Source organism: Anguilla anguilla, chromosome 12 (assembly GCF_013347855.1).
Source record: "Anguilla anguilla isolate fAngAng1 chromosome 12, fAngAng1.pri, whole genome shotgun sequence".
Lineage (NCBI taxonomy): Eukaryota > Metazoa > Chordata > Actinopteri > Anguilliformes > Anguillidae > Anguilla > Anguilla anguilla.
The window spans coordinates 17,532,705-17,556,319 of record NC_049212.1 but is presented as its reverse complement, the minus strand read 5'-3'; the positions used below and the strand labels follow the sequence as shown (position 1 = coordinate 17,556,319).

General features: G+C 46.2%; 3 protein-coding genes across 27 annotated transcripts in view; 2 read left to right on the top strand and 1 right to left on the bottom strand.

Annotated features, from left to right (window-relative positions):
• The window catches only part of lrch3 (leucine-rich repeats and calponin homology (CH) domain containing 3), a 25,006-nt gene extending 14,850 nt beyond the window's left edge, over positions 1 to 10,156 (top strand). For 3 of the 23 annotated variants that reach the window (XM_035384035.1, XM_035384030.1, XM_035384032.1), the window contains exons 12-22: positions 20 to 148; positions 247 to 294; positions 597 to 650; positions 1,751 to 1,831; positions 2,321 to 2,401; positions 2,607 to 2,640; positions 3,028 to 3,141; positions 4,341 to 4,441; positions 4,860 to 4,997; positions 5,198 to 5,275; positions 5,543 to 6,852. In XM_035384035.1, coding sequence (XP_035239926.1) covers positions 20 to 148; positions 247 to 294; positions 597 to 650; positions 1,751 to 1,831; positions 2,321 to 2,401; positions 2,607 to 2,640; positions 3,028 to 3,141; positions 4,341 to 4,441; positions 4,860 to 4,997; positions 5,198 to 5,275; positions 5,543 to 5,737 — 1,053 coding nt within the window. In that variant the 3' untranslated portion in view covers positions 5,738 to 6,852. Of the gene's footprint in view, positions 1 to 19; positions 149 to 246; positions 295 to 596; positions 651 to 1,750; positions 1,832 to 2,320; positions 2,402 to 2,606; positions 2,641 to 3,027; positions 3,142 to 4,340; positions 4,442 to 4,859; positions 4,998 to 5,197; positions 5,276 to 5,542; positions 6,856 to 7,351 lie in introns of those variants that run through there. The other 20 variants (XM_035384033.1, XM_035384040.1, XM_035384031.1 and 17 more) reach the window with 20 other exon arrangements.
• Positions 9,763 to 16,230, bottom strand: LOC118208995 (dynein regulatory complex protein 9-like). 3 transcript variants are annotated; one of them, XM_035384057.1, is made up of 10 exons: positions 15,946 to 16,230; positions 14,964 to 15,087; positions 14,454 to 14,611; positions 14,148 to 14,276; positions 13,894 to 13,975; positions 12,737 to 12,898; positions 12,056 to 12,130; positions 11,465 to 11,596; positions 11,098 to 11,199; positions 9,763 to 10,805 (listed from the first exon to the last, which is right to left on the bottom strand). In XM_035384057.1, exons 2-10 carry the CDS (start codon positions 15,081 to 15,083, stop codon positions 10,692 to 10,694), a joined length of 1,074 nt encoding a protein of 357 aa, XP_035239948.1. In that variant the 5' UTR covers positions 15,084 to 15,087; positions 15,946 to 16,230; the 3' UTR covers positions 9,763 to 10,691. The 3 variants fall into 3 exon arrangements, with proteins under 3 accessions (XP_035239948.1, XP_035239947.1, XP_035239949.1); XM_035384056.1 differs by having other exon boundaries at positions 14,964 to 15,084; XM_035384058.1 differs by lacking the exon at positions 15,946 to 16,230 and adding an exon at positions 15,160 to 15,267 and having other exon boundaries at positions 14,964 to 15,084.
• A 75-nt stretch (positions 16,231 to 16,305) lies between these two features.
• rpl35a (ribosomal protein L35a) lies at positions 16,306 to 22,132 on the top strand. The gene is made up of 5 exons (XM_035384059.1): positions 16,306 to 16,385; positions 16,996 to 17,039; positions 17,994 to 18,146; positions 20,286 to 20,430; positions 22,060 to 22,132. The coding sequence occupies exons 2-5, from the start codon at positions 17,029 to 17,031 to the stop codon at positions 22,081 to 22,083; spliced, it is 333 nt and encodes a 110-aa protein (XP_035239950.1). The 5' UTR covers positions 16,306 to 16,385; positions 16,996 to 17,028; the 3' UTR covers positions 22,084 to 22,132.
• The last annotated feature ends 1,483 nt before the right edge of the window (positions 22,133 to 23,615 follow it).

Sequence of the window (23,615 nt, the reverse complement as noted above, 5' to 3'; positions counted from 1 at the left end):
TTTCTCCCCCCTCCCTCAGCGAGTGTTGGGGTCGGGCGGCGGTGTGGAGCGCGTGCGGAAGGAGGCCCAGCTCGCTGCGCAGCGGTACGAGGAGGAGAAGCAGAGAACGCGCCACACGCAGAGGGAGGCCGTCGTCAGCTACGTGAAGGTCAGTGAGTGAGGATGTTAACGGGAATGTAGTGAGTGGTTTAGGGTATGATGAGCAGGCCAGATGCTGATTGGATATCTCTGACTTTGTTCTTTCAGCACAAAGCAGCTCAGAGCCCCACCACCCTGAGCCCCACGGAGAGCGAGGTGAGCATGCGTCTCTCTCCATCCCTCCATCTCTCTGTCCCTCTGCCTTTCTGTCCTTCACCGTCTTACTTCAAAGTCAGCTGGAGATGGGGAAGTGAGGAATGAGGGACTTCCTGTTTCCTGTGTGTTCGTGGAGCGTCGCTACTTTGAAATGTCTTTAGCTGCCCCCCCCACCCCCCAGCCTTCCCTCCCCGCTCGTGCCCCCTCCCGAAACACCCCACGGCCCTCTACCCTGCTGTGTTATTTACGTTTCCCCTTCTCCTCTCATTCCCCACCCCTTCCTCAACACGCCCCTCCCCCAGAGCCTGTACCCCTCCAGACGTTCCACTCACACCGATGACTCCGCCCTCTTCATGGTAAGGCTGAATGGAGTGACCGACCCCTCCACCCTCCCCCATTTTTACTGTCCTTAACCTGCCAATAACCTCTCACTGATAAACTCCTCCCCCTCAGTCTCTCAGCATGGGGCCTTGGCCTTGACTGTTTGGGTTTCTGCTCTGCTTAGCAGAGATGGGACTGCAGTTAATAACCAGCCTGCTGCACACTGATGCTCTCTCATTCTGTGTCTGTCTGGAATATTCTTGTCTGTATATTCTATCTCACTTCAGAGCTGAAAAGCTCTCAGTCGAAGGCTCTCTTCCTACTCTCTTTTTCCTGTAAATAAAGGTATGCATGTTCCTGTCCAGCTTTTTTATTTATTGTTACCCGTGTGTGCGTGTGCGTGTGTGTGTGTGTGTGCGTGTGTGCGTGTGTGTGAGTGTGCGTCACTTGTATGCGTGTGAAAAAGATGGCTGTTTGGGGTTTCTTTTCTTCCATAAAAGGATGGCACACGTCCAGTGTTTTTCTGTGTAAAATTCAGTCAATTCAGTCGACATTGCTAAAAGACAGAGCCTCACATGGAACGGTTGCTAATAGAGACATGATGTCACACAGCGCTGTATTCAGCCTACACTGGTGCACTCAGAGTCAATGAGAAACCGCACTGATGACCAGCTCATTCTGACCGAGTGCGGGAACCCTCCTCAGTCCTGCAGTATCGCACACAGCCTTTATATGTGAGCAGTCTTTCTGTATGCCACAGTCTTCCAATGTGTGTGGAGAATTCAGAGACCTTATGGTCGGGGAAAGGTCAGATGAAGTGTTTTCTCACTTTGAAAGAGAATCTCTTTTCAAGGGTTTGTATAATTCTCCCACAATGTACTGCTCCTAGGAATACTGAAGCTCCAGTGCTGAAATGGCTGGGCTGGTTGGCAGGCTTGCTCTCTCTTCAGGGTGCTTTGATGCTCCCTGTCTGTCTCCTGCCGCTAATGCTAACTGTTTTCAGCGCCAGCCCCTTCCTGAGGGACCTGCTAACCTCTCTTGCTGCGCAGTGTTCTGCTTGCCTAAGCTGAGACCTTCTCTTCTTTCCTCCCCACTCTGTCGCCCTTCTCCCCTTTGTGCATTCCGCCCGGCCCAGAGCGGGTTCGAGCCCCTCATGGTGTTTGAGATAGACACTGACACCAACACTATAAAGAGGAGGCCTGGTACACACAAGCAGGTGACTGACAGTGTACACTGCATGCACAGACACACACACACACATGCACACATATACACACATACACACATACACACATGCATACACTCACACCCACGCACACGTATACACGTGTACACACATACGTACACTCTCACCCGCACACACACACCCACCCACACTCACACACACATGCACGTACTTGTGTCTTGTGTCTGCTGCATGGTGTGTGTGTTGTTACTGCTTCATGTTTTGCTGCAGAAACTAATACTCCTCTCTACTGCTCTCACCTTTTCTTTCTCTCTCTCCCTCCCTGCTGTTACATGTAAAATTCTGGATTGCTTATCATCCATCTGTCCCCTTCTTGCTTCATTCATTCTTACATTGTTTCCTCTGCTCATCTTGGCCTGCATTCTCTCTTTTATTCTTTTATCACTCCTTTGGCCCCTTCCTCTGCCCCTCTTCCTCTCTCTCCATTCCCTCTTCTCCCTCTCACTCCCCTCATCTCAGTCTCTCTCTGGGATGTCCCTTGATGGCTGCCTATCTCACGCTGCTGATGCATCCGACGCTGCCCCCCTCTGCCCGCTGCAGGTACTGCGCCCGGCCTGGAGTGGCTGTGGAGAGAAGCCGTGTGCCTTCTCTTCTTTCTCGGCGTCAGTGTCGTTGGTGTGAGGAGTGTGTGTGTGAGGGAACAGCGCGAGAGCTTACAGTATAGGTGTGACATTCTGTCTGGATTATGATTGGTTAACTTGTCTTAATTCTCCTGCTCTCCACCCCGCCCCCTATGTCTGTTCAGCAGGGAGAGGAGCGCCCCCCACTCTCTCCTACAGGTGAGCACCTCGTATTTGTATTTTGTCTGTGCACTTGCCTTGCTTCAGTCTGTAGCAGGAATGCTCCTGCTCCTCCTAAACCTGCAGTATCAACCTGTGCGTAATGGAATGGGTGTCCATAGGAATCTCTGTGCTTATTGGTGAGCGCATCATTCGTGTGACATCACAGTGAGACGCCCAGCAGAGGCTCAGAACTGTCTCTACACTCTGAACCCCCCTCGCACACCCCCCCCAAAAATACATGCCTGTAGTCTCCCTCCAGACCTGTAGAGGGAAGCACACACCCCGTGTGCCCTTTTCTCTAGGCTGTGATAAGCAGCGGTTTCCTACGCAACATCGCAACGCCACTCCTCTTCCTATTTGCTTGCTTCGTGTTCCCTCCCATAGCCCTCCAATCACCCACCTACCCCGGCCCCATTGTTATGCCCTCCTGTCGAGGCCCTGCCCTACGACCTGACAGCTTCCTGTTTCGACTCGGTCAGAGAGAGGAGAGGAAGAGAGGTAGGGTTTGTGACACGCAGACATCTTGCCCTCTTTCCTGCATGCTTATGGCATTGTATCTTACAGATATGCTATCTGTGTTAGTACTGTGGATTTTGAGTGTGTGTGTGTGTGTGTGTGTGTGTGTGTGTGTGGCATGGGCCTTTGCATGTGCCCCTTCAAAGTTAATCTGCTCCCCCTGATGACTCAGCAAAACGGAGTGTGTGTCACTGTGATGGGTACAGGCAAAATGTTCTCAAGACTAAAATATAAGTGTGAACAGCTTTTATGATGGCTATCAAACACTGACAGGCAGGAGTTCTGCAGTCCTAACTGCATCCTGCAGCTGGTTTTACTGCCTGCCAGAGTTTTAGATGGTTTGCAAAAAAAGAGGCAAATAAATGAAGTCTCAAAACAGCCATTTGCTCAGATAGCTGTCTGAGCAGTGCTGGCCCCCACTGCCACTACAGCAGTTTAGAATGCTACTCATCAGCCCTTAGTGAAGAGTGCTTTTGGTCCTGTTGACTGTGTTGCTCATCAGTTAGCCCTTAGTGAAGAGTGCTTTTGGCCCTGTTGACTATGTTGCTCATCAGTTAGCCCTTAGTGAAGAGTCCTATTGGTCATATTAACTGTGTTACTCATCAGTTAGCCCTTAGTGAAGAGTGCTTTTGGTCCTGTTGACTATGTTGCTCAGTTAGCCCTTAGTGAAGAGTCCTATTGGTCATATTAACTGTGTTACTCATCAGTTAGCCCTTAGTGAAGAGTCCTATTGGTCATATTAACTGTGTTACTCATCAGTTATCCCTTAATGAAGAGTCCTATTGGTCATATTAACTGTGCTACTCATCAGTTAGCCCTTAATGAAGAGTCCTATTGGTCATATTAACTGTGGTACTCATCAGTTAGCCCTTAGTGAAGAGTCCTATTGGTCATATTAACTGTGTTACTCATCAGTTAGCCCTTAGCGAAGAATGCTATTGATCATGTCAATTAAGTTACTTATAAGTTAGCCTTTAGTCATGGGTGTTATGACTATTGGTCATGTTAGCTGTCCTGACTTATCAGGACAGACGTTCGTTTTGAAATGCTGCAGGGAACAATGTCTATGTGTGTTCACACTCCCTCCCTCCTTTGTTTTCTCACTTCCCCTTTCTCATTCTGTTCCTCTCTCGTTCCTTCTGTTTTCTCATTACCCCCCCCCCCCCCCCCCCCCGTATCAGGAGATGTGGGGGCCCCCCGACCCGAGTCAGAGGAGTCAGGGCCCCCTCAGCCTGAGGGTCCCGTGGGGGAGGACGCAAAGCTGGTGGAACAGCTACGCAAAGTAAGCAGTAACACACGGCCAACCACTACTCTACCACACTGCTCACACACTACGGACATTCACACACATACCACAAAATTCCTCTCACACTGCACACACACTCTACTGTCATTGTGTCACACTGTACAAACCCTGTCACGTTGGGTTCACACAACACACCCTGTCACATGGTACTCACAATGTCCACACACACTGTCTGGACACAAACTGCACACCCCATCACGTGTACTCAGAAAGACACCTTTTTATATTTTTTATAAATGCGTTTAAAAATGGAATCGTGTAATGAACAGGAAGTTGCTCTTTAAAGCGCGTAGGCACGGTGAGATGCAGTAGACTGAGATTGGGAAAGAGCAGCAGGGGTTGATGGGTAGTGGGGGGATGTGTCCCCGGGCTGATGTCCGCGCTCTCCTCACAGAACATTGAGTGCCGGCTGAAGGTGGCGCTGCCGAGCGACCTGGGGGCAGCGCTGACTGATGGGGTGGTGCTCTGCCACTTGGCCAATCACATCAGGCCGCGCTCTGTACCCAGCATCCACGTGCCCTCACCCGCTGTGGTGAGTGAGAGTGAGAGTGAGATTGGGAGTGAGTGAGTTTGAGTGAGTGCGAGTGTGAGAGCGAGAGTGAGATTGGGAGTGAGTGTGAGTGAGTTTGAGTGTGAGTGTTTCGTCTTGGAAGGATTCTGTTGCAAGTGATGAATTCACTGCTAGCTGTTGTCAGTTTGTTTGATATGATCTCTGTCGGCCTGTCTGTGAAGCCCAAACTGACGATGGCCAAGTGCAGGCGGAATGTGGAGAACTTCCTGGAGGCGTGTCGCAGGATCGGGGTTCCACAGGTGAGACAGCCTGGAGTTCACTCTGTTAATGTCTCATACCCACTGGTGCTCCGGTACAAACACACTATTATATCTGAGCTTTATAACCTCAGCTTACTGCCTGCTGTCTGCTACTAACAAGATCTTTCTCTCTCTCTACCTTTTCCCCTTCTCTCACATCACCCTGCTTTCGCTCTCACTGTTGCCTTCCTCTCTTCTTCCTCTCGTACTACTCACCTGCTCTGACTCCTCCTCACCTCCTCCTCCGCCCGGCCCCTTTTGGGACAGGATCGCTTGTGTTCTGTGGGGGAGGTGCTGGGAGGTGAATGGGAGTGCGTGTGCAGGATGGTGGAGGCCCTGCTGTCTCTCGCCCCCCCGCTCCTGCCCTCGCCCCCGGCTCAGCTGGCTGGCTTCGCTCTCTTTTATCTGTCCATCATGTCTCTGCTGTGTGCGCTGTACTGCCACCTGGTGCCCAGCTTCTGAACTGCGGCCGCTGCCCTCCGTCACACTGGGATCACGTCATCGTTCGCCGTTTTCCACTTTAACCTCCACCGTATGCCGTCAAGCACTCGTACCGGTCCGTCCTCAGAATAGCACGCAGACACACACACACACACACTCCTCCGGCACGGACGCTGCACCGCAGTGCCCCACACTCCCCCGCACTCCGGCGGTCTGCCGGAACATTCCGGAAAAGCACAACCGTGAAATGGGACTCTTACGTTGCCTTAAGACTGACAGCGCAAGCTGGTCTGCGTGGGCTGGCATCTGTAAATGCAACTTTATCTTCTGTTTATTTTTCTTTGCCAGAGCCATTTCCTTGGTTTTGCTGTCCTTGTTCCTTAGGTTTTTTGGAACTGAGAGGCAGAGAAGTGGCTCGTTTTGTTCTTGGACCTTCAGCCCCCTGAAAGTAGAGTGGACCCGTCAGGGAATTTAGCGTATTCTGTGCTGCTCTGTCCAGCACCACAGCCCCCCCCCCCTCCCCCCACCCAATCCCCTCTGTGCCTTACTTTGTGTGTGGGTGTGTCCTGTAAGCAGCCCAAGTACGCCTCCCCCCTCCCCCACCTTCCTGTACCAGACCAAGAGACAGTGCCATTAGACTGGGGAGAGACTTAAAGCACTTAAACACCCCATACCTGAATAAGGCCAGTTCCCTGAGCAAACCTGAACATCGGCAAGTTACCTGAGCACACGTGAACCGGGCGAGTTACCTGAGCACACAGTACCAGAGCGTACCTGAGCACGCCTGAATCTGAAAGTATTTCTTCCCGCCCGTGTTTCTGCTGGTTTCGAGTGGCATTTTTTAAGTGTGTGTCGTTTTTTACGCTTTGAAAGGAACGTCGATCTATTTTTGGAAATGTTTTTTCAATCGTCCTTATTACTCCTCAGGAGAGGCCCAAAACGAACGCCAGTGATTGGATAAGCTTCCTGCTGGCGCCCTCACCCCTCCCAGCACGCTGGCCTGATTAAGCTGAGGGCAGTTAACCAAAAGTCACCCGGCACTATAGCTGCAGTGTGTGTACCAGTTGCCTGTAACTCCTGCGTGACGGTCACCTACAGACCTCCCACTGCTCTGCTCTTAATAAAGATCGAGGAAAGAACTGCTGTATTTCTCTGTGTCTGTCCTCACAGATACTTCCCACAATCCTCCACACCTGCGCACAGACATTACCCTCACAGGTCTGTGGCTGGGAGCCGTGCACATGCCCAGTCACATCCACACGCTCACACCAGTGAGGAAATGAGCTTTCTCTGCTTCACTTCTCTGACTGATGACCACACCCCCACGGCCTTCTATTGGTTGATTCCTGCTCAGCAGTGCCTCTGAGGGTGGTTCCCTACAAGCTTCCCTTTGCCCTTTGTACTCTCCCACACCTGTCCCTCACTACCTGCCTTTCTTCATGAGCATGCTCATTTAGTTCCTTTTACATTTTGTTTGCTTCCTGATTCCTTATTATTTTGCTCATAGTTATGATCTTGTTTGTTTGTCCATTGACCAACTTTGATTTCTTTCTTATTTTGTTTCATTTCCCCCCCCCCCCCCCCCCTGCCTCCTCACTCAACCCTATACCTCTGTGGCCCCACCCCCACCCCCAGAGCCAGCTCTGCCTGCCTCTCCACATCCTGGAGGAGAGAGGGCTCCCCCAGGTGGCTGGGACAGTGAGTGCGTTGCTGGACCTGGCCCCCCCTAAACACACCCCATCCACTCCCACCACCAGCGCCACTTCAGTGGTCATGTAGGACAGACAGACAGACAAACAGACTGACAGACAGACGATAGGACACACAGGAAGCCTGTGGTTCAGCTGCATCTCCCCTCACACCCCTCCGTGACTCCACGCCTGAAAGAGACTGAACGCAACAACCACAGACCCTGCCCACGGAACACTCCTAGCCCCGCCCCTGCATTCCACTGCCAAATCACAGTGAGAAACCAACTGAGACCAACACGCACTCCTGCCGGCCAAGAGAGCCGGCTAAGAGAGCACTCATCCCCTGACTTCCGAGGCACAGGAGAGACGGAGGGGGGGAGTGAAGAGAAGGAGGAGGAGTGAATGACGCACAGTGAGTAGCTGCACAGAATGCGCTTCAGAAGTAGCCATTCAGAACAGCCACTGAGACAGACTGACTTACGGGCATATTAAGACATGACCACTGCTGACAGGCCGATAATGAGAGAGAGGTTGGAGAGAGAGAGAGGGAGAGAGGGGGAGAGAGCGTTTGTCTTCTCTCCAACTCATATTTTCACACACCATGTCTCTGCAAAAGCATATTTCTGTACCATACAGTTATCCTGTCATAATTAAAGGTTGGAGTCATGCGTGTGCAGGTAGGAGTTGGGCTGGCCAGTTGCCTTGGTAACATGGGCTGTCTGCCATTTAGTCCTGTGCAGCGGCCGTGTCACTTCAGAGGGGGGTCACATGACTCTAGTCATCAGGGGCAGTTGATGCAGCTGTTAAGTTCAGTTACATTGCAAAATAAATGGTTGTGTAATAAGTGAAAGGTTAGCCTGACCCAGAGACCCCCCCTTATAAACCCTTGGGCTTGTGAAGAGTGGCAGGCCTGGAGGGGTGAGCCAGTCCCACACCCTGTTAGGGATCCTTTTTGTACATAGATCTTTGCATGCAGAACTGCATTTTGGGCATTTCTCTCCAGCCTCCACTCTCACGGCATGTAGATAAAGCTAAAATAGGTTTTTTTTATCTTTTTAAATTCATAAATAACTGTCAAACAGTCTAACTTCAGCGTATAATGGAGGAGGGTAACACACTAAAGCGACAGTATTGTATCGGTAGAAAGATGCTGTTTTAAAAGCTTCGTAGAACCCTGTGTCCACTTTGCGCAGAACTGCTGCACAGAGCACTCGCAGTGGGGATTTTAATCAGTGACAGCATGCAGTAATACTGAGGAGCGGTTCCTGTGCGGAAGAGAAGTGGCTTGTGGGGTTTAAAGGGTGTGCAGACCCAGTGTGCTGAACAGGTGCTGTTGTGTCTCCTAACACGCTCTCGGCACTGTGGCCCAGGCCTCTTCGGTTGGGAGAGTCACGCTCTGGGAAACAAGGGGCTGTTCGGAGCAGACATTGTGTATTTAGTGAGCGTAAAATGGGTCATCCCTCAGCAGGGATGGGCTCATTTCAGATTTTTCGCCAAAGGGCGTCCTTCATCTGTATGCCAGCACGTGGTTCCTCTTCCCGGGTTTCACAGTGAAGCTGCACGGCACCGCGTTTAAGCCGTTTTAGACCGAGGCTGATCGTCTGACTGGGTCAGTACTTGGGAGTCTGACCATCAGGGTGAGACCAGGTCAGTGCTTGTACTAAGTCAAGGTGAGCCTGAGTCAGTGCTTGTACTAAGGCAGGGTGAGTCTGAGTCAGTGCTTGGACTAAGTCAGGGTGAGTCTGAGTCAGTGCTTGTACTAAGTCAGGGTGAGTCTGAGTCAGTGCTTGTACTAAGTCAGGGTGAGTCTGAGTCAGTGCTTGTACTAAGTCAGGGTGAGTCTGAGTCAGTGCTTGTACTAAGTCAGGGTGAGCCTGAGTCAGTGCTTGTACTAAGGCAGGGTGAGTCTGAGTCAGTGCTTGTACTAAGTCAGGGTGAGTCTGAGTCAGTGCTTGTACTAAGTCAGGGTGAGTCTGAGTCAGTGCTTGTACTAAGTCAGGGTGAGTCTGAGTCAGTGCGTGTACTAAGTCAGGGTGAGCCTGAGTCGGTGCTTGTGCTAATTCAGGGTGAGATGTCAGATTGTCAGTGATGTCAGTATTGATGGTGGTGGGCTGAAATCACTGCCCTACTTGTGAGATTGTGATTGACAGTGATGTGGGTGGAGGGATTTTTAGCTCCTGTGGTACTCATATCCTGGGCTCACAAAGGGAGTGGCCAAAAATGATAAATACAGAAAATAGGGGGGAACAAAAAAACAGATGTAAACACAAGGTATATTTCTACCATTTTAACTTACTTTTTTACTGACCTTGAGTTTTGAAAAGGGAAGTTAAAAGTGATTTCATTACGATTAAATTGTTACAAGTGTTGTTTTAATTATGTATAGATTTTTCTTGTGATTTTTTTTACATGAGTAGGGCGGTTCCTTGCAGCGATCATGTGACACTACAGCAGGGTTGTTCCCTGCATGACTCTGTACAGTAAATAAATACATTCCATACGTTTATAAGTATGTAGCTCTTTCTGTTTACCCCAAAGGACTTTCCTTTGCAACAGCCCCCTCCTACAGCCAAACATTTTTACTTTTCGTTTTTACTTTTCCCGTGTTTTCTAATGAAATGCACCCTCTCGCACCCCACTAGCACTCTCTTGGGTTAAAATGACAGGAGAAAAAAAAAATGAAACAATGTTCTGGAATGAACATTGGCTGTTATTTTTAAATGTATCAATAAAAGTTTCCCACCTCTGCCTTTGTGTGTTTTTCGGGTCTGTTAGAATAAGCGTAACATGAACATGGGGCATTTATTCTTCACGGCATGCATAGCTATTTCAGACATAATGTGGCTTAAGAGGAGAAATAATCCCTCTAAACATGAAAAGCACCTAATTAAGAAAAATAATAGCTTGTTAAAATTCTGAGATTGTGTGGTTGGAACGAAAACCAGCATACAGATTGGGAACCATTGATCTAGATAACTACAGTATTAGTTATTAGTTCTAATACTATTCTAATTAGTTATGAGTTATTATGGTTATGATTTGTTGTATTGGTAAAACTGCACACACATCTAAAACATAATTCATCCACGCATTGTAACCTCAACACGAGAAACATTACACTGATTAAAGCTTTGTGGAATTTGACTAGATTACATTTCCCTTTTCAGATACCCCTGAGATGGAGCGCTGAGGTTGGGGTTATTTTAACAGTTTGAGCACTGTGCTGGCGCACGCGTGAAAGGAAACTGTGCTGCTGACGCTGCTTCATGAAAAACAGGATTCTCTCACTTCTTTTTCTTCTTCTTGCCCTTTTTGCCCTCCTTAGCTTTGGGTTTCTTGCCCTTCTTGAAGGGGCCCAGGCCCTGCCGCACCATGGTCCCGCGCCACCAGGACTGGAGCTTTGAGAGGAAGTCAGAGAACAGCAACAACTTATATAGGGATCCAGAGAGAGACTATAACGGGGTGGTGAGAGGACTTAAATAACGAGGGAGAGACAAGAAGGGCAGGGCAATAACTTGTGGAGGGTTGTAAAACATTTTAATGAGATAATTCTTTGAGAGAGGAAGTGACCATGGTTCAGGTAACTACCCTGTCGGTAGAGGAGTTAGACGTGAGAAGAGGTAAGGACGTTAGTTAATACAGTGAACACACACACACAGGCGTAGGTCCAGTACAATGGGAACTACAGACCTTGATGGCGAAAGCCCATTCCATCTCCTCCTTCTCTCGCTCTCTGCGAAGGTTCTCCTTCTCCACCCTGTCTGCGATCACCACCTGCTCACTCTCCCTGTACTGAGTCACACAGTGTCATCACTGCACGGGTCCACCCACATCATTCATCAGTGATCACTTCCTCAGACTCCTGTGCTGCCGTCAGCTCTGCTGCATGTGTGCATCGCTTGTTCAAGATGCATTATGCGGACTCCTTATATGCATGAATAAGTGTGTGTGTGTGTGTGCATGTACACAAGCATATGCATGTATAAGTGTGTGTGTGTGTGTGTGCATGAATATGTATGTATAAGTGTGCATGTATTTGTAAATGCAGTTTCCTCACCTTCTTGGCCAGCTCCTGCAGGCGGGCCAGGTTGCTGGCTCTGTTGTTCTTCAGGGTGTTGAGCTCATGCTGTTTGTCCTCCATGTCCTTCTCATAGCGTTCCATCCACATCTCCAGCTTCTCCTCCAGGGCCTGAGGAGTGCAGCCAGCCGCTTATGTACCCATGCACCTGAACCTCAGCTCACTTCATCAGAAACATCAACACCCATTTAGGGAGTGCATTTTTACATTTCCAATTACGTGGAGGTTAATACACATATATCCATTATTAGCATACGAAAAATGCATCTGTATTCCTCTCAGAAGCACCACATTTTAACATGTTATTCCTCCTTTCTCTACAGCAAATGTGTTAACAACCCAGAAAAGCTACTCCAACTGTAAAGCAGCCAAAAGGTGTAGAAATGCTGATTCACACAGAAATACTTGGGTCCAGAAAAAACACTTGGTTAGGAGACATTCAGGGAAAGATTTCCACATATAAAACCAATCACAGTCTATCACCGATACACCCAACCGAATGCATTTTTTCACTGACAGTCTAAACCCCAGCCGCACGCATCACTTCCACTTCCCCGCGGTTATACTCACTAACTGGTCCTCTTTGAGGAATCTCTCCAACTCGATGTGAGAAAGTCTCTCCTCCTCCAGCATCTCATGCAGTCTCTATCAGGACAAAGACAGACTCTTTAACTGATGGACACAGAGAACTTATGGAGCACTGATCAACAATTAATTGCTGCTGAAATAGGCATGAAGGAAGTGGTTTGAGTAAATCCAGGGCCAGCCAGGCCCTGTGGGCTGTACATGCGCTTGGACTTATATCAGTTCTTAAACACTGATTCAGGGTCAGTTTACATGACAAATCCCAACCCTAATCACTGACCAAAACAGAAATGATGCATCCAGGATCTGTCCATAGAGAGAATCCAGCTATGTCTTCTGGTTCTGAAGGTAGGGCTTTCCTAATACATAGTCCTTCAAGTGTCATTTCCCCTAAGACCATGATTGTTTAAGTGAAATCAAATCCTGTCGGCTCTGTGCCCAACGTATTCATTTCGATCATTTATTATTCAGAGACGTGTGCTACATTCTGCTGACTGAGGTGCTCTAGGGTAGAAGAACTTGCTACTATGGAAAGAGACAGCAGTGACTTGTGAGATCCAGGGCTGATTCAACCACACTGAAACACAGATGCACTGGCACACACAAACTGATCCACTTATGCACGCACGCTCGCACGCGTGGACACGCACACACTCACATACACACCTTGATCTCAGCCTCCAGTTCCTTCTCCTTCATGGAGTTTAGCTTTTGTTCCTGGTAAACCTGCAGCTCAGAGCTTTTGGCCACATACTTCATCTCCAGATCAGTCTTGGCCTTTGTCTCCTGCAGCTGATCTTTCAGGTGGGCTATCATTTCATCACGTCGCTGGGGGGTGAGGGAGGGGGGGTCACTTAACCTTCACTTTACATCATTACATTACATTACAGGCATTTAGCAGACGCTCTTATCCAGAGCGACTTACACAACTTTTTACATAGCACTTTACATTGTATCCATTTATACAGCTGGATATATACTGAAGCAATGCAGGTTAAGTACCTTGCTCAAGGGTACAACGGCAGTGTCCTTACCCGGGAATCGAACCTGCGACCTTTCGGTTACAAGTCTAGTTCCTTACCCACTGTGCTACACTCCGTCCCGACATCAAAGCCAATTTGAATTGAAACAAAAAAATGAATGACTTTTTGATTTATATTCCCAGGTGTAGGGGGGGGGGGAAATATGATTCTACACCTATGTGATTCTTTGCACTCATGAGCATGCAAATATATGAAGTCTCAATTGTATACTGGTGTGCAGTCAGACATTTAGGATTGACTCAGATAATGCGTAAGCTTTTCGGTCTTTCAGTATTCTCTCATCAGTGGAATTTTGAACAGCTGCAGTTTGAAAGAGTACGTGCTATTCCTGGAATAGAGGTCATGTATTCTCTGTGCACAGAATCACTCATCGTTAATAACTGGCACTTCTAAAGTGAGAAACAGTAGCCAAGGACATTACACTTAACTAGTAAAGTGTGAAGCCATCAATAAGGTACCACAATGGCACACAATTGCAATTTCAGGTGACGTAAGGAGGACCTAGAAGAACTCATGCTTTGAAAAACTATTTACTGTAAGCCTGTTTGTTTGCTGATCAGTCTGTACTACATATGATTGTCACTGTAAAAGAATGTGTCTCTTTTTCTTTTCTCTTGCCCCCCCCAAAAAAACCCAGTAAGGGTGATGTTTTTGCATGCAAAAACATGAGCCACCCAGATAGCCCAAACAAACGACCTGAGCGGTCCACAGTGTGAGTGTAGTTAAGGTGTTTTTCACCGTGATGCGTGCACAAATATACATGCAGCTGCTCCTGGTTACCTGCAGCTCCAGCACTTTCTCCTTGCGGATGTCCAGCAGCTGCCTCTGCAGAACCTTGGTCCTGCGCCGCCCCTCCTCCTCACTGCATTGCAGATGGGGAGTCATGATGGTCCAAGCTGCTCAGCCTCCGAGCATTAGCATTTACAGCATTTCACCATTACTCTTGAGGAGCAGCAGTACGTGTACATGTATACAGTAAGCTCCTGTGATCAATAGGACAGTGCCTCTTGTGACAGTCACTCGAGGGGTCAGACCTGAGGATGAAGTCCCGGATGCGGGCCTTCCTCTTCTTCTCCTCTTCTATGGTGGACAGCAGACTGTGGAATGTTCCGGTCTCCCGCAACTCCTTCAGCAGATTCGTGATCACTTGAGCCACAAAATTCCTGAATGTCAACAAGGGACATAGGGTACAGTGGTATGTCCCCTCTCTGTACATGTGTAGACTACATGACGCCTCTCTCTGGAGTTAACACCTCATCAAGTATTCTGCCACTGAACAGCATGGTTTTCATTCCATATATGTGTCATTATTTCAGAGAATTTTTATGCATGTAACCTACCTGTCATACTCCACCTGGGCCAGGGGTTCAGGTGACAGCTCTTTATTCTCTGAGATTACATCAGACTCCCTCTGTGACCTCATTTCCTTTTTGGACTTTGCCAGCCCTGCCTCCTCTGTCTGGATTTGCTGGGTCACCCCATTTCGCTGCTCCTGCATCTTCTCGATGTCCAATGGCACCAAAGAGAAAGATGAGATGAGAAAGAATGGTGGAGAAAGAGGCAAACAAGACAGACATATAGAAATATACGCTGTATGACGTAATCAAACAAGACAAATATTATGGAAGAATGTGTAACATTGTCAGTCTCTCTGTTGTTTATATAGTCAAGTAATCTGGTGGCCCACATTGTATTGGACAGATGAAAACACAAAGCAACACACACTATCTCCCCTGACAAAGTCACATAGATGGTCAAGAAGAAAGACCAGGCAACACAAACCCTACTATGGACTAACAGGTCCCAGAGCAGAAAGGAGAGAGGGACGTGGCAGTACTGGTACTGTCTACCTCCAGGTGGCCCACGCAGGTTTTGGGCCTGATGTGCCCCAGCACTGCCAGCTGGTCCTCACAGTCCTGCAGCACACTGATCACCCTGAGCCGCTCTACCGTTGACCACTGCGCTGCCATCCTGCTGAACACAGCACCATTCAGACTGCTGAAAACCTTTCCCTTCACACAGCTTTACACAATGCAATAAACGTACCTTCAAAGGTGCACTACAGCAGTGATTCCCAGCCTCGGTCCTGGGGACCCCTTTTGTATGCCGCTCTTCGTTCCAACCACAATTGCACTTCCAGAATTTTAACAAGCTGTTAATTTTTCTTAATTAGGTTATAGGGATTCATGGTTATAGGGATTTTTAACCCTCTAAAGCCACATTGTGTCATAAATAGCAGTGCATGCCATGTAGAATAAACATCCCATGTTTACATTGTGCATATTTGATTTAATTAACACAATTTAATTAAACGGAGCAAAACTATTTAACTAATCAAATTCAAGACTGGGGTGAATCATAAAGCTAGAAATCGGTGAAAGTGTGAACACATGGCCACTAAAACTAACCATTTGTTAGATAATGAAGAATTCAAAGGCAAAGCAAATGATAACAAGCCAATCCTGCATTGTGTAAATGAGGTTAAAGAAAAAATTATTAAAGTACTTAGACACTTGTTCAACAACCTAAGTCGGAGCCTATTGATTCACCTCAGTGTTTATTTTGATCAGTCAGTTACCTCGTGTTACGGTAACTCGTGTTACCTGTTTTTATGTAGCACAACAAGTACACTGTATTAGGCATCCCACCTGACAATAACTAATGTCTTAGACACAGCTCAGCTCGTGCAAGTGCGTTAGAACGGCTGCATTTATTTTAGCGCGAGCAGGCGCACAGGGGGTAATTCATTTTCGTACGCTGTAACATACATTAGCGACTCTTGCCCCCCCCCAAAAAAAAAGTATTAATACAGTAACAATTGTTACAACTTACGGCTTTCCGAGAGCTGAGGACCGTTCGTTTACTGTCGCTTTGCATGCGTGACCATAGCAACAAATCAGAGAACAAAATAGAAAGTTTTTTTAACCAAAAATAAAGCTATAATAAAAATGATATTATATTAGAGTTACGCTAACAGTACAGTTGTTTATTGAAACGTTAAAATAGTTTTGCATAATACATAAACTTTATTGCGATATGAACACTCTTATTACCATTATAATTCATTTTTTTTTAATTAACATTATTAAAACGTAAAACAAAATCAATTTTGTATTAATGACACTTTTAATTCGCAATAGCATTAACAGTAGATTAGCTGCAAACGGTTCTAAATTATCATTTTAGTCAGGCACTGCTTTTGGCACCGACGAAGTTTATTTCCCAGCATGCCCAAAAGACTTCCTTTTCCTCCATCTTTGTTAGGCTAGCAGGTGAGGGGTATAAACTGTGATCTAATTTAATAATATTTTACCGTTATAAAAGTGCATTCAGAGTACAATTCTTGTGTTTTCATATAGTTGTTATTCCCTAGTTTATGTATGCCCCACTATGTGTGCAAATTTACACGCGATGGTTAAGATCATTAACGGATTTACGTTGTGAGCTTTTAGCTAAGCAGCGCACAGGCGCGTATACTGGTCTTTCCACTTTCAATGATAAATGTGATGTTAGAATTTAATGAAGCTACGTGACTGTTTTTGTCCATTGTAATTCCTCAGATTTACTTTGTAAATGTCATTGCAAATTATGAACTGTTTGGTTACTTGACCAAGTACTCTGTCGTATGTGATGTAGCCAGCTTGAGAATAGTGTATAGCTCGGTAGTTTATTAAAGTTCATCTCCGTTTTTAACGATAACGTTAAGTAAATAAAAAACTTCCAGCTTCCGAGAAACCCCAAATTAAAGACTATTGGGAATATTGTGGTGTATGTTAATTGCGAGTTGTGAGCCTTTAGGGTCGTGCTATGCATTTTCCAGGCCCCAGAATGTGTGACACCAGTAGCACATTTATATTGTAACTCGTCTTCTCTGTACCCCAGGTTTTTCACGAGCCTGAATACTAGACGATCACAATGCCTGGAAGGTGAGTACAATGCTGGAGCATATTTCTTTACAAGTTAAAGACTTCAGGAATTGAATGCTGAACTATGCACTCATGTGGCTGTACTGTTATGCCAACCAGGAACTTAGCTATTTGGTTGTTACAGCTTGTGATTATTTAACTTGTTCCATAACTTGCAGAGCACTTTTTTGTACTAAAGTGACTATTGATTATTCCTTGGTTACCGTTTTGAATCCTTATGTGGGACATGTAGCAGAACTTGATGGCTATTTGGGTTACTGTTACTGTATATTACATTACATTACAGGCATTTAGCAGACGCTCTTATCCAGAGCGACTTACACAAGTTTTACATAGTACTTTACATTGTATCCATTTATACAGCTGGATATATACTGAAGCAATGCAGGTTAAGTACCTTGCTCAAGGGTACAACGGCAGTGTCCTTACCCGGGAATCGAACCTGAGAACTTTCGGTTACAAGTCTAGTTCCTTAACCACTGTGCTACACTCCGTCCTGTATGTTTGGATGGGGGCCGTGCTGCAAAACAGACTTCAGAAGTAGAAGAGTTTTGTCTGCCTATGCAAGAGTATGTTCCTGGAGGATAAAGTAATAGAGTTCAGGCAATCGCATCACTGCGCTACACAAGAAAAACAACCAGTAGTTGGTAGGCTACTGCATCAAACTACATATTAACGATATAAATGTTAATCATGGTTGGTTACCTGTACTATAGTCTAGGCAGATCTTTGTGCAGGGAATGCAAGTATCCACATGTAGAATTCTCTAGGTCCTGGGCCTGTGTTCATAAAGTGCCTCAGAGAAGGCTGATCTAGGATCAGTTTTGCCTCTTGGTGTAGGTATTCTCCTGTTTAAGATGTGGACAGAAGAAACTCGGGCTTGAACCATCACTTCTGCGTTTTATGAATAGGAGCCCTGGTTTGATGTAGTCGACATGTTCCATTCTCTCCTAGACTGTGGAGCAAGGCCATCTTCACCGGGTACAAGCGCGGGCTGAGGAACCAGCGCGAGCACACGGCCCTGCTGAAGGTGGAGGGAGTGTACACACGCGATGAGACCGACTTCTACCTGGGCAAGCGTTGCGCCTACGTCTACAAGGCCAAGAAGTGAGTAGTCCGTACGGTCCATTGTACCGTCTGCCTGGCCTACATTCCAGATACAAAAAGAATTTTGCTGCTTTTTGCCTCAAACACTATTGTGAGGCGGTTTACAGAAGTGTTCCCCAAAGGAAAACTGACTCAGTTTACTGTGCTGACTGGGAGTCAGCCGGGTCTGATGAAGACAGTGCTCAGTTTTAAAACATTCTACTGGATCGACGTTATGTAAAACCTAGGTTCTCCATAATACAGTGTAATCATGTTTTGCATTGATGGAAAGCCGATGTCATGGGGAATAGGTTGGTGTCTTTGGTGGGGTGCTGAACCCAGTGGGGTATGCTTGCAGAAATGGCACAAGCAGGATCATTAGTGTACTGTTTTGCTATGTTTGTGTCTTCATTTAATGACTTAGTGTTTTGCTTTGATCTTTGAATATATAAGCGGAAAGGTGCGATGGATCAGGAAGACTTGTCAATATGACCTTGTTCGCCTTGCGCATATAGCCATCTCACTACACACACTTGCATCTGTTTCTTATGTCATCAAGTTCAGTCTAAACATCTGGGGACATTCTGTATCAGTATTTTAAGTTTATGTACAAACGGGGACAATGCACATAATTGAATGTGCCAGATTTAACCATTACGGCTAATTTTCATTGGCGGTCCCTCAGCAGGATCATGGGGAAAAAACATAGAAGAACAGAAGTCATTACATATTATCACATACGCAGCCGACGTTTTTGTTCCCATTTGGTGGGCATGCTGTGCTGTACCTGTTGGTACAACCGGAATGCAGTGAGTGAGGAGTTTAAAATCGGCGTTCTGGCACGTACACTCACCCTATCAGCAGCCACTGTAACAGTGCGATCACTTCACTGGCTACCGGTCGCTGCCAGGATCCGATTCAAAGCCCTGACCCTTGCCTACACTGCCGCCAACAGGACAGCCCCCATCTACTTGCAGGACATGACTCAATTCTATGTGCCTGCTCGACCACTCCGCTCTGCAGCAGCAGGGCGTCTTGTAACCCCTCCCACCCGCCCAAAGGGATCACAGAGCTTCTCCACCCTAGCTCCCCAGTGGTGGAACGAACTCCCCGTCCCTCTCCGAACCTCCCCCTCACTATCCATCTTCCGCCGTGGCCTGAAGACTCATCTCTTCAGACTATACCTAGAATAACCACCACCATGCTGTGTATATATATATATATATATATATTAAAAAAAAAAAAAAAAAAAAAAACCCTTTTCCTTGTCACTTGTTACATGTTGCCCCATCCCTGCACTTCTTGGTAAATTGTATTTGTCCTAATACTCTAGCTTAATCTTCTGCCTAGTTTGGCTTTGCAGATGTTAGACCAGGATAGTGTTCATTGTTCTCAGCTAGAAATAGCTGTACAAAATAAGTAATTGTACCTTACTGAACCCGTGTTCAGCAGTTGTCTACGATCATGAAAATGCACTTCTTGTACGTCGCTTTGGATAAAAGCGTCTGCCAAATGAATGTAATGTAATGTAATGCTCTGGAACTGTACGTACTCCGCTGTGTGTTGAATGTTCTCGTTTTAAGAGTGGCTCCTTTTCACACAAGTTTGCGAGTTTCTCATGCACAGCCCTTGCTTCTGGCTGTCTTTATGGCCGGGATTCAGTTAACAAATGTCCCTGCAATAGCTTTGATCACATGAATGGTTTTGGGCCTTATCATTTGGGCTTTTCTCTCCATTGTCAATTTCTGTGAAGGGGGGAAACTGTACATCACGCTCGGAAGATGTACTCATGATTTCCCTGTTTTCGGGACTGAACATGTCGCGATTTCATATTTTTTATTAAGAAAAATAAAGTAAATATAAAATCTAAATTAAGTATGGAATTCAATATATACAGCAAATTAACTCCAGTATATACATAAAGTGCTCCTAGATGCCAACAGGTTAAACAAATTTGTGAAATGCACAATCCATTTTGGTCAACGCAAGTTGCTGGTGCACATATGCCGATGCGTGGATGCAGGTTTTGTTTTCGTGTGGATTTGTAGATTAGCTGGATTGGTTTTCCTGTTGGGCGCAGGTGCAGACTGGGTTGCGGTCCAGTTGCGTGTTAGCTCAGTTTTCTGAGCAGCAGTGTTGATGGTGCCTGTTGTGCTCTAGGAATACAGTGACCCCCGGGGGCAAACCCAACAAGACGAGAGTCATCTGGGGCAAAGTCACGCGTGCCCACGGCAACAGCGGGATGGTGCGCGCCAAGTTCAGCAGCAACCTGCCCGCCAAGGCCATTGGGCACAGGATTCGAGTGGTGAGTGCCTCCTGTCTTCCTCCAGCCCCCCTGCAACCCTCCTTTCTCTGCATTTCATGAGTGTCGAGTGTGGGTCAGTCAACCTTGTTTACCCTCTGGTCTCGATTGTTGATTATTTAACCTTTGATCTGAAATTTGGTTTCGCTTAAAAATTGAGTTATTGGAGTGCATGTAAAGTGAGAGCATACAATACATGTAATTATGAAATCCAATGAGTTCTGGTGCTTGATTTTGACTGAGCATGCTCAGATCCCTGGTACTGGTGTTTCTGGCCTCAGTACAGAGCAGTGATTTTCCTCAGCATGTGGCATGTTGATATACTGCCTTCGTAAGCACCATCGAGGTTTATAATGGGGATTTGGCACCCCTCCCTGTGTTTGTGTTAATTGGAGCAGCCCTGAGGAATGGTATACCTCCGGGGGCAGTTTCCCAATCCTCATTCTCAGCCTTATACCCTTGCCGCTTCCCCCCCCCCCCCTTCTGTATAGGAGATAGCTCTCTGGCTGCTTATTTCAACCCTCTTAATTTATCCATATTTTTTGCCCTCCTCTTCCATCATTACATTTCATTACATTACACTTCAGCTTCTAGCCTATGCCATCTAGCTTTCCCATCCTTGTCCTGCTTTGGTCCTGTCCGACCCACCCTCTATTTTTTCCAGTCACAATGTTTCTTGTATTGGTGTCCCACCTTGACTGCATAATGTGCCAGTGAATGGCAGTCAACATTCATTTGAGTCCTCATTTGATATTATCAGCTACAAGCTAAGGAGCACAGGGGACCGGCATGCTAGAGTGTTTAGTTGTTATCAGTGCATCACTGAAGAGCACTGAGGGGTGAAAATGAAACTATGCCAGTTCTCTGTTACATACTCTGGCGTCATTAAAAATTCTTGGCCCCCCTCTTCGTCATTAAAAATTGAGGCAAATGGTCAAATATCCAAAACGTTTGACAAAGTCATGAAAGCTTTTAAAAAACATTCTAATTTCAACTAGAGAAATGTGAGCGTTTTCTGTAAAGACTAGCAGTTTTCTGTTTAATATGAAATTCCCAGCCACCATCCTTGCAGTTTGATTAAATTAAATCATCCAAAATGAAATTAAATCTGCCCATACTATGAACAGTTGAAAAATTGGCTCCTGAGTAATATATCTGGGAATTGCCATTTTAGGATAGATTGTAATGTCTTGTGTTGAGTCTGCAGATGTTGTCATGTGTAATGAGTAGCCTATACACGCCACACCCTTTTCCTGACTGCCTCCGAGCCAAGACTTCACGACCACAATAGATATGAGTCATGTGATTTTATTGCAATTTCTTGAAGTTCTATGTGCTTATCTGCATATTGTATGTTAATTTATTAAATAAACCTAATCAATGATGGTTTGTAAAGCTCACTGCCAAAGTCATTGCTTATTTGTATACACTGCTTGCGAATCTGCACATCCACGCAGACAAAAAAAGTAAACTAAGCTGTATTAAAGTTAGGTTAGGCCCTTGGGTTATTAGAGTGGGGATACCTACCAACAGAGGACACTGCAGTTATAATGTGGAGTCTGTGGTTCATGCTGTGGATCTGTGGGTTACTGCTCTCTGGATGCTCTCAACCTTTTTCTTTTTCTTTTTCAGATGCTGTACCCATCACGGGTGTGATGTGCTGTGATGTACATACAATAAAAGTCTGGTCCAAGTTCTGTGTGCAGAGTGTGGTCTTTGTGTGGTTTGTGGGGCTCTAGCTCCTGGGCTACATCTGAAGGGGATTGGGGTTTAACGGCCTGCCTGTCTCGCTTCTCTGGACACCGCTGTGTTTGTGCGCTACACGAACAAAAGAGCAATTGTTTGTCTCACTGTTCATGGCGACCATCAAATTGTCACTGCTCACCCATGAGATTATGCGCTTGGTACATCAGGTCACACTGTAGTTGCAGTGCATTTATGATAATGTTCCAGTTTGAGAGATGCAAGCGCTTCAAATTGAGAGTAAACAATGGGGTGTGTGGGACAAAGAGGCTTGAGTGTGCAGATGCTCTGAGGCCAATAGGTTGCTTCAAGTTCCCATAGCCCCCATTTTCAAATTGTATTTTTCGTATGCTGTAGGCTAAGTTTTCAGTTGAGGCCTTTGTTTGACGGACTGAGTTGGTGTTCTTGAGCGATTTGCTTTCCATATGTTTGCGCTGCTTCAAAAGCTGTTAGACTGTTTTCAACTCAGCTTTTAGTCCTCAGACTTGAGCTATAGTTTCTCATTTATGACTTCATCAGTTCATGTGACTACACTTGGGGACATTGTGTAAACATTGGGAGCATACCTCGTTCTCTGCAAGGACCTCATCACAAGGTTTACTCTGGGAGATGGTTTGTCTTAACTTCAAAAACGAAGAACTTGGAAATGTCTTGACTGCTGCCATTTAATAAAGTCGATTGTCGTATCAATAGAGGCCTATGAGATTGTTACAATAAAAGCAAGCTGAAAGGGAAGATTAGGATATACTTTTAAAGGTTTTTTTTAGGCTCATATACTTTGGTTCTGTTCATGTCACATCCAAATAGTCTACAATTTCCGTGACACTGATTTGGGGAGTTATGACGAACTGTCGGGATTTGGGGAGTTATGACGCACTGTCGATCTCTAGAGCCTCCATTGTAAAAAAAAAAGAAAAGAATTCCCAACTATCTTTTAGCATGTATTTACTTTGAAGGGTGTAACTGTGTTTCACTGTGCAGTTAGGATGTTAATTCCTTTTAGGATTATGTTATTTGACATACAGGCCACCCTAAATTTTAGCTAGATGTAATCATTCCGGGGTATGTCGGACCTCCTTTTCCGATAATTGATATGGACCAAACTGACAATTCCATTTGCTTGAATTCAGTTTTAGCTCATAGTTCATATAGTTCCTAGTCAGGAATCGAGTATCCTTGATCGGAAGTTCTCGATCACTGCATGTGCTATTCTATAGTTAATTTAAATTTCCATCAGTGACGACGTTGCCTACGATCATAATTTACCATTGTCCTTGCGATACATTAGTCGAAACTATCCTAATTAGCCTATGGAAATTACCTAATGGCCTTCATGTCTCTGTATTTGTGTATTAAACCCTGGGTAGCCTAATGTGTCAAACTGAGATTCAATGATGCTATGAAATAATTGCATCTTGTTCCTAGTGGGATTCATTCACCGGTAG

What these genes read in the sequence shown, in the direction of transcription:
- LOC118208995 (XM_035384057.1), bottom strand. Translation starts at nt 15,083, where the DNA reads ATGGCAGCGCAGTGGTCAACGGTAGAGCGGCTCAGGGTGATCAGTGTG. An exon ending in GCCCAGGTGGAGTATGACAG is followed by an intron (nt 14,277 to 14,453) that starts GTAGGTTACATG and finishes GTTGACATTCAG; the next exon opens with GAATTTTGTGGCTCAAGTGA. An exon ending in TCCTCAAAGAGGACCAGTTA is followed by an intron (nt 11,597 to 12,055) that starts GTGAGTATAACC and finishes TGCACTCCTCAG; the next exon opens with GCCCTGGAGGAGAAGCTGGA.
- rpl35a (XM_035384059.1), top strand. An exon ending in TACGTCTACAAGGCCAAGAA is followed by an intron (nt 18,147 to 20,285) that starts GTGAGTAGTCCG and finishes GTTGTGCTCTAG; the next exon opens with GAATACAGTGACCCCCGGGG. An exon ending in TTGGGCACAGGATTCGAGTG is followed by an intron (nt 20,431 to 22,059) that starts GTGAGTGCCTCC and finishes TTTCTTTTTCAG; the next exon opens with ATGCTGTACCCATCACGGGT.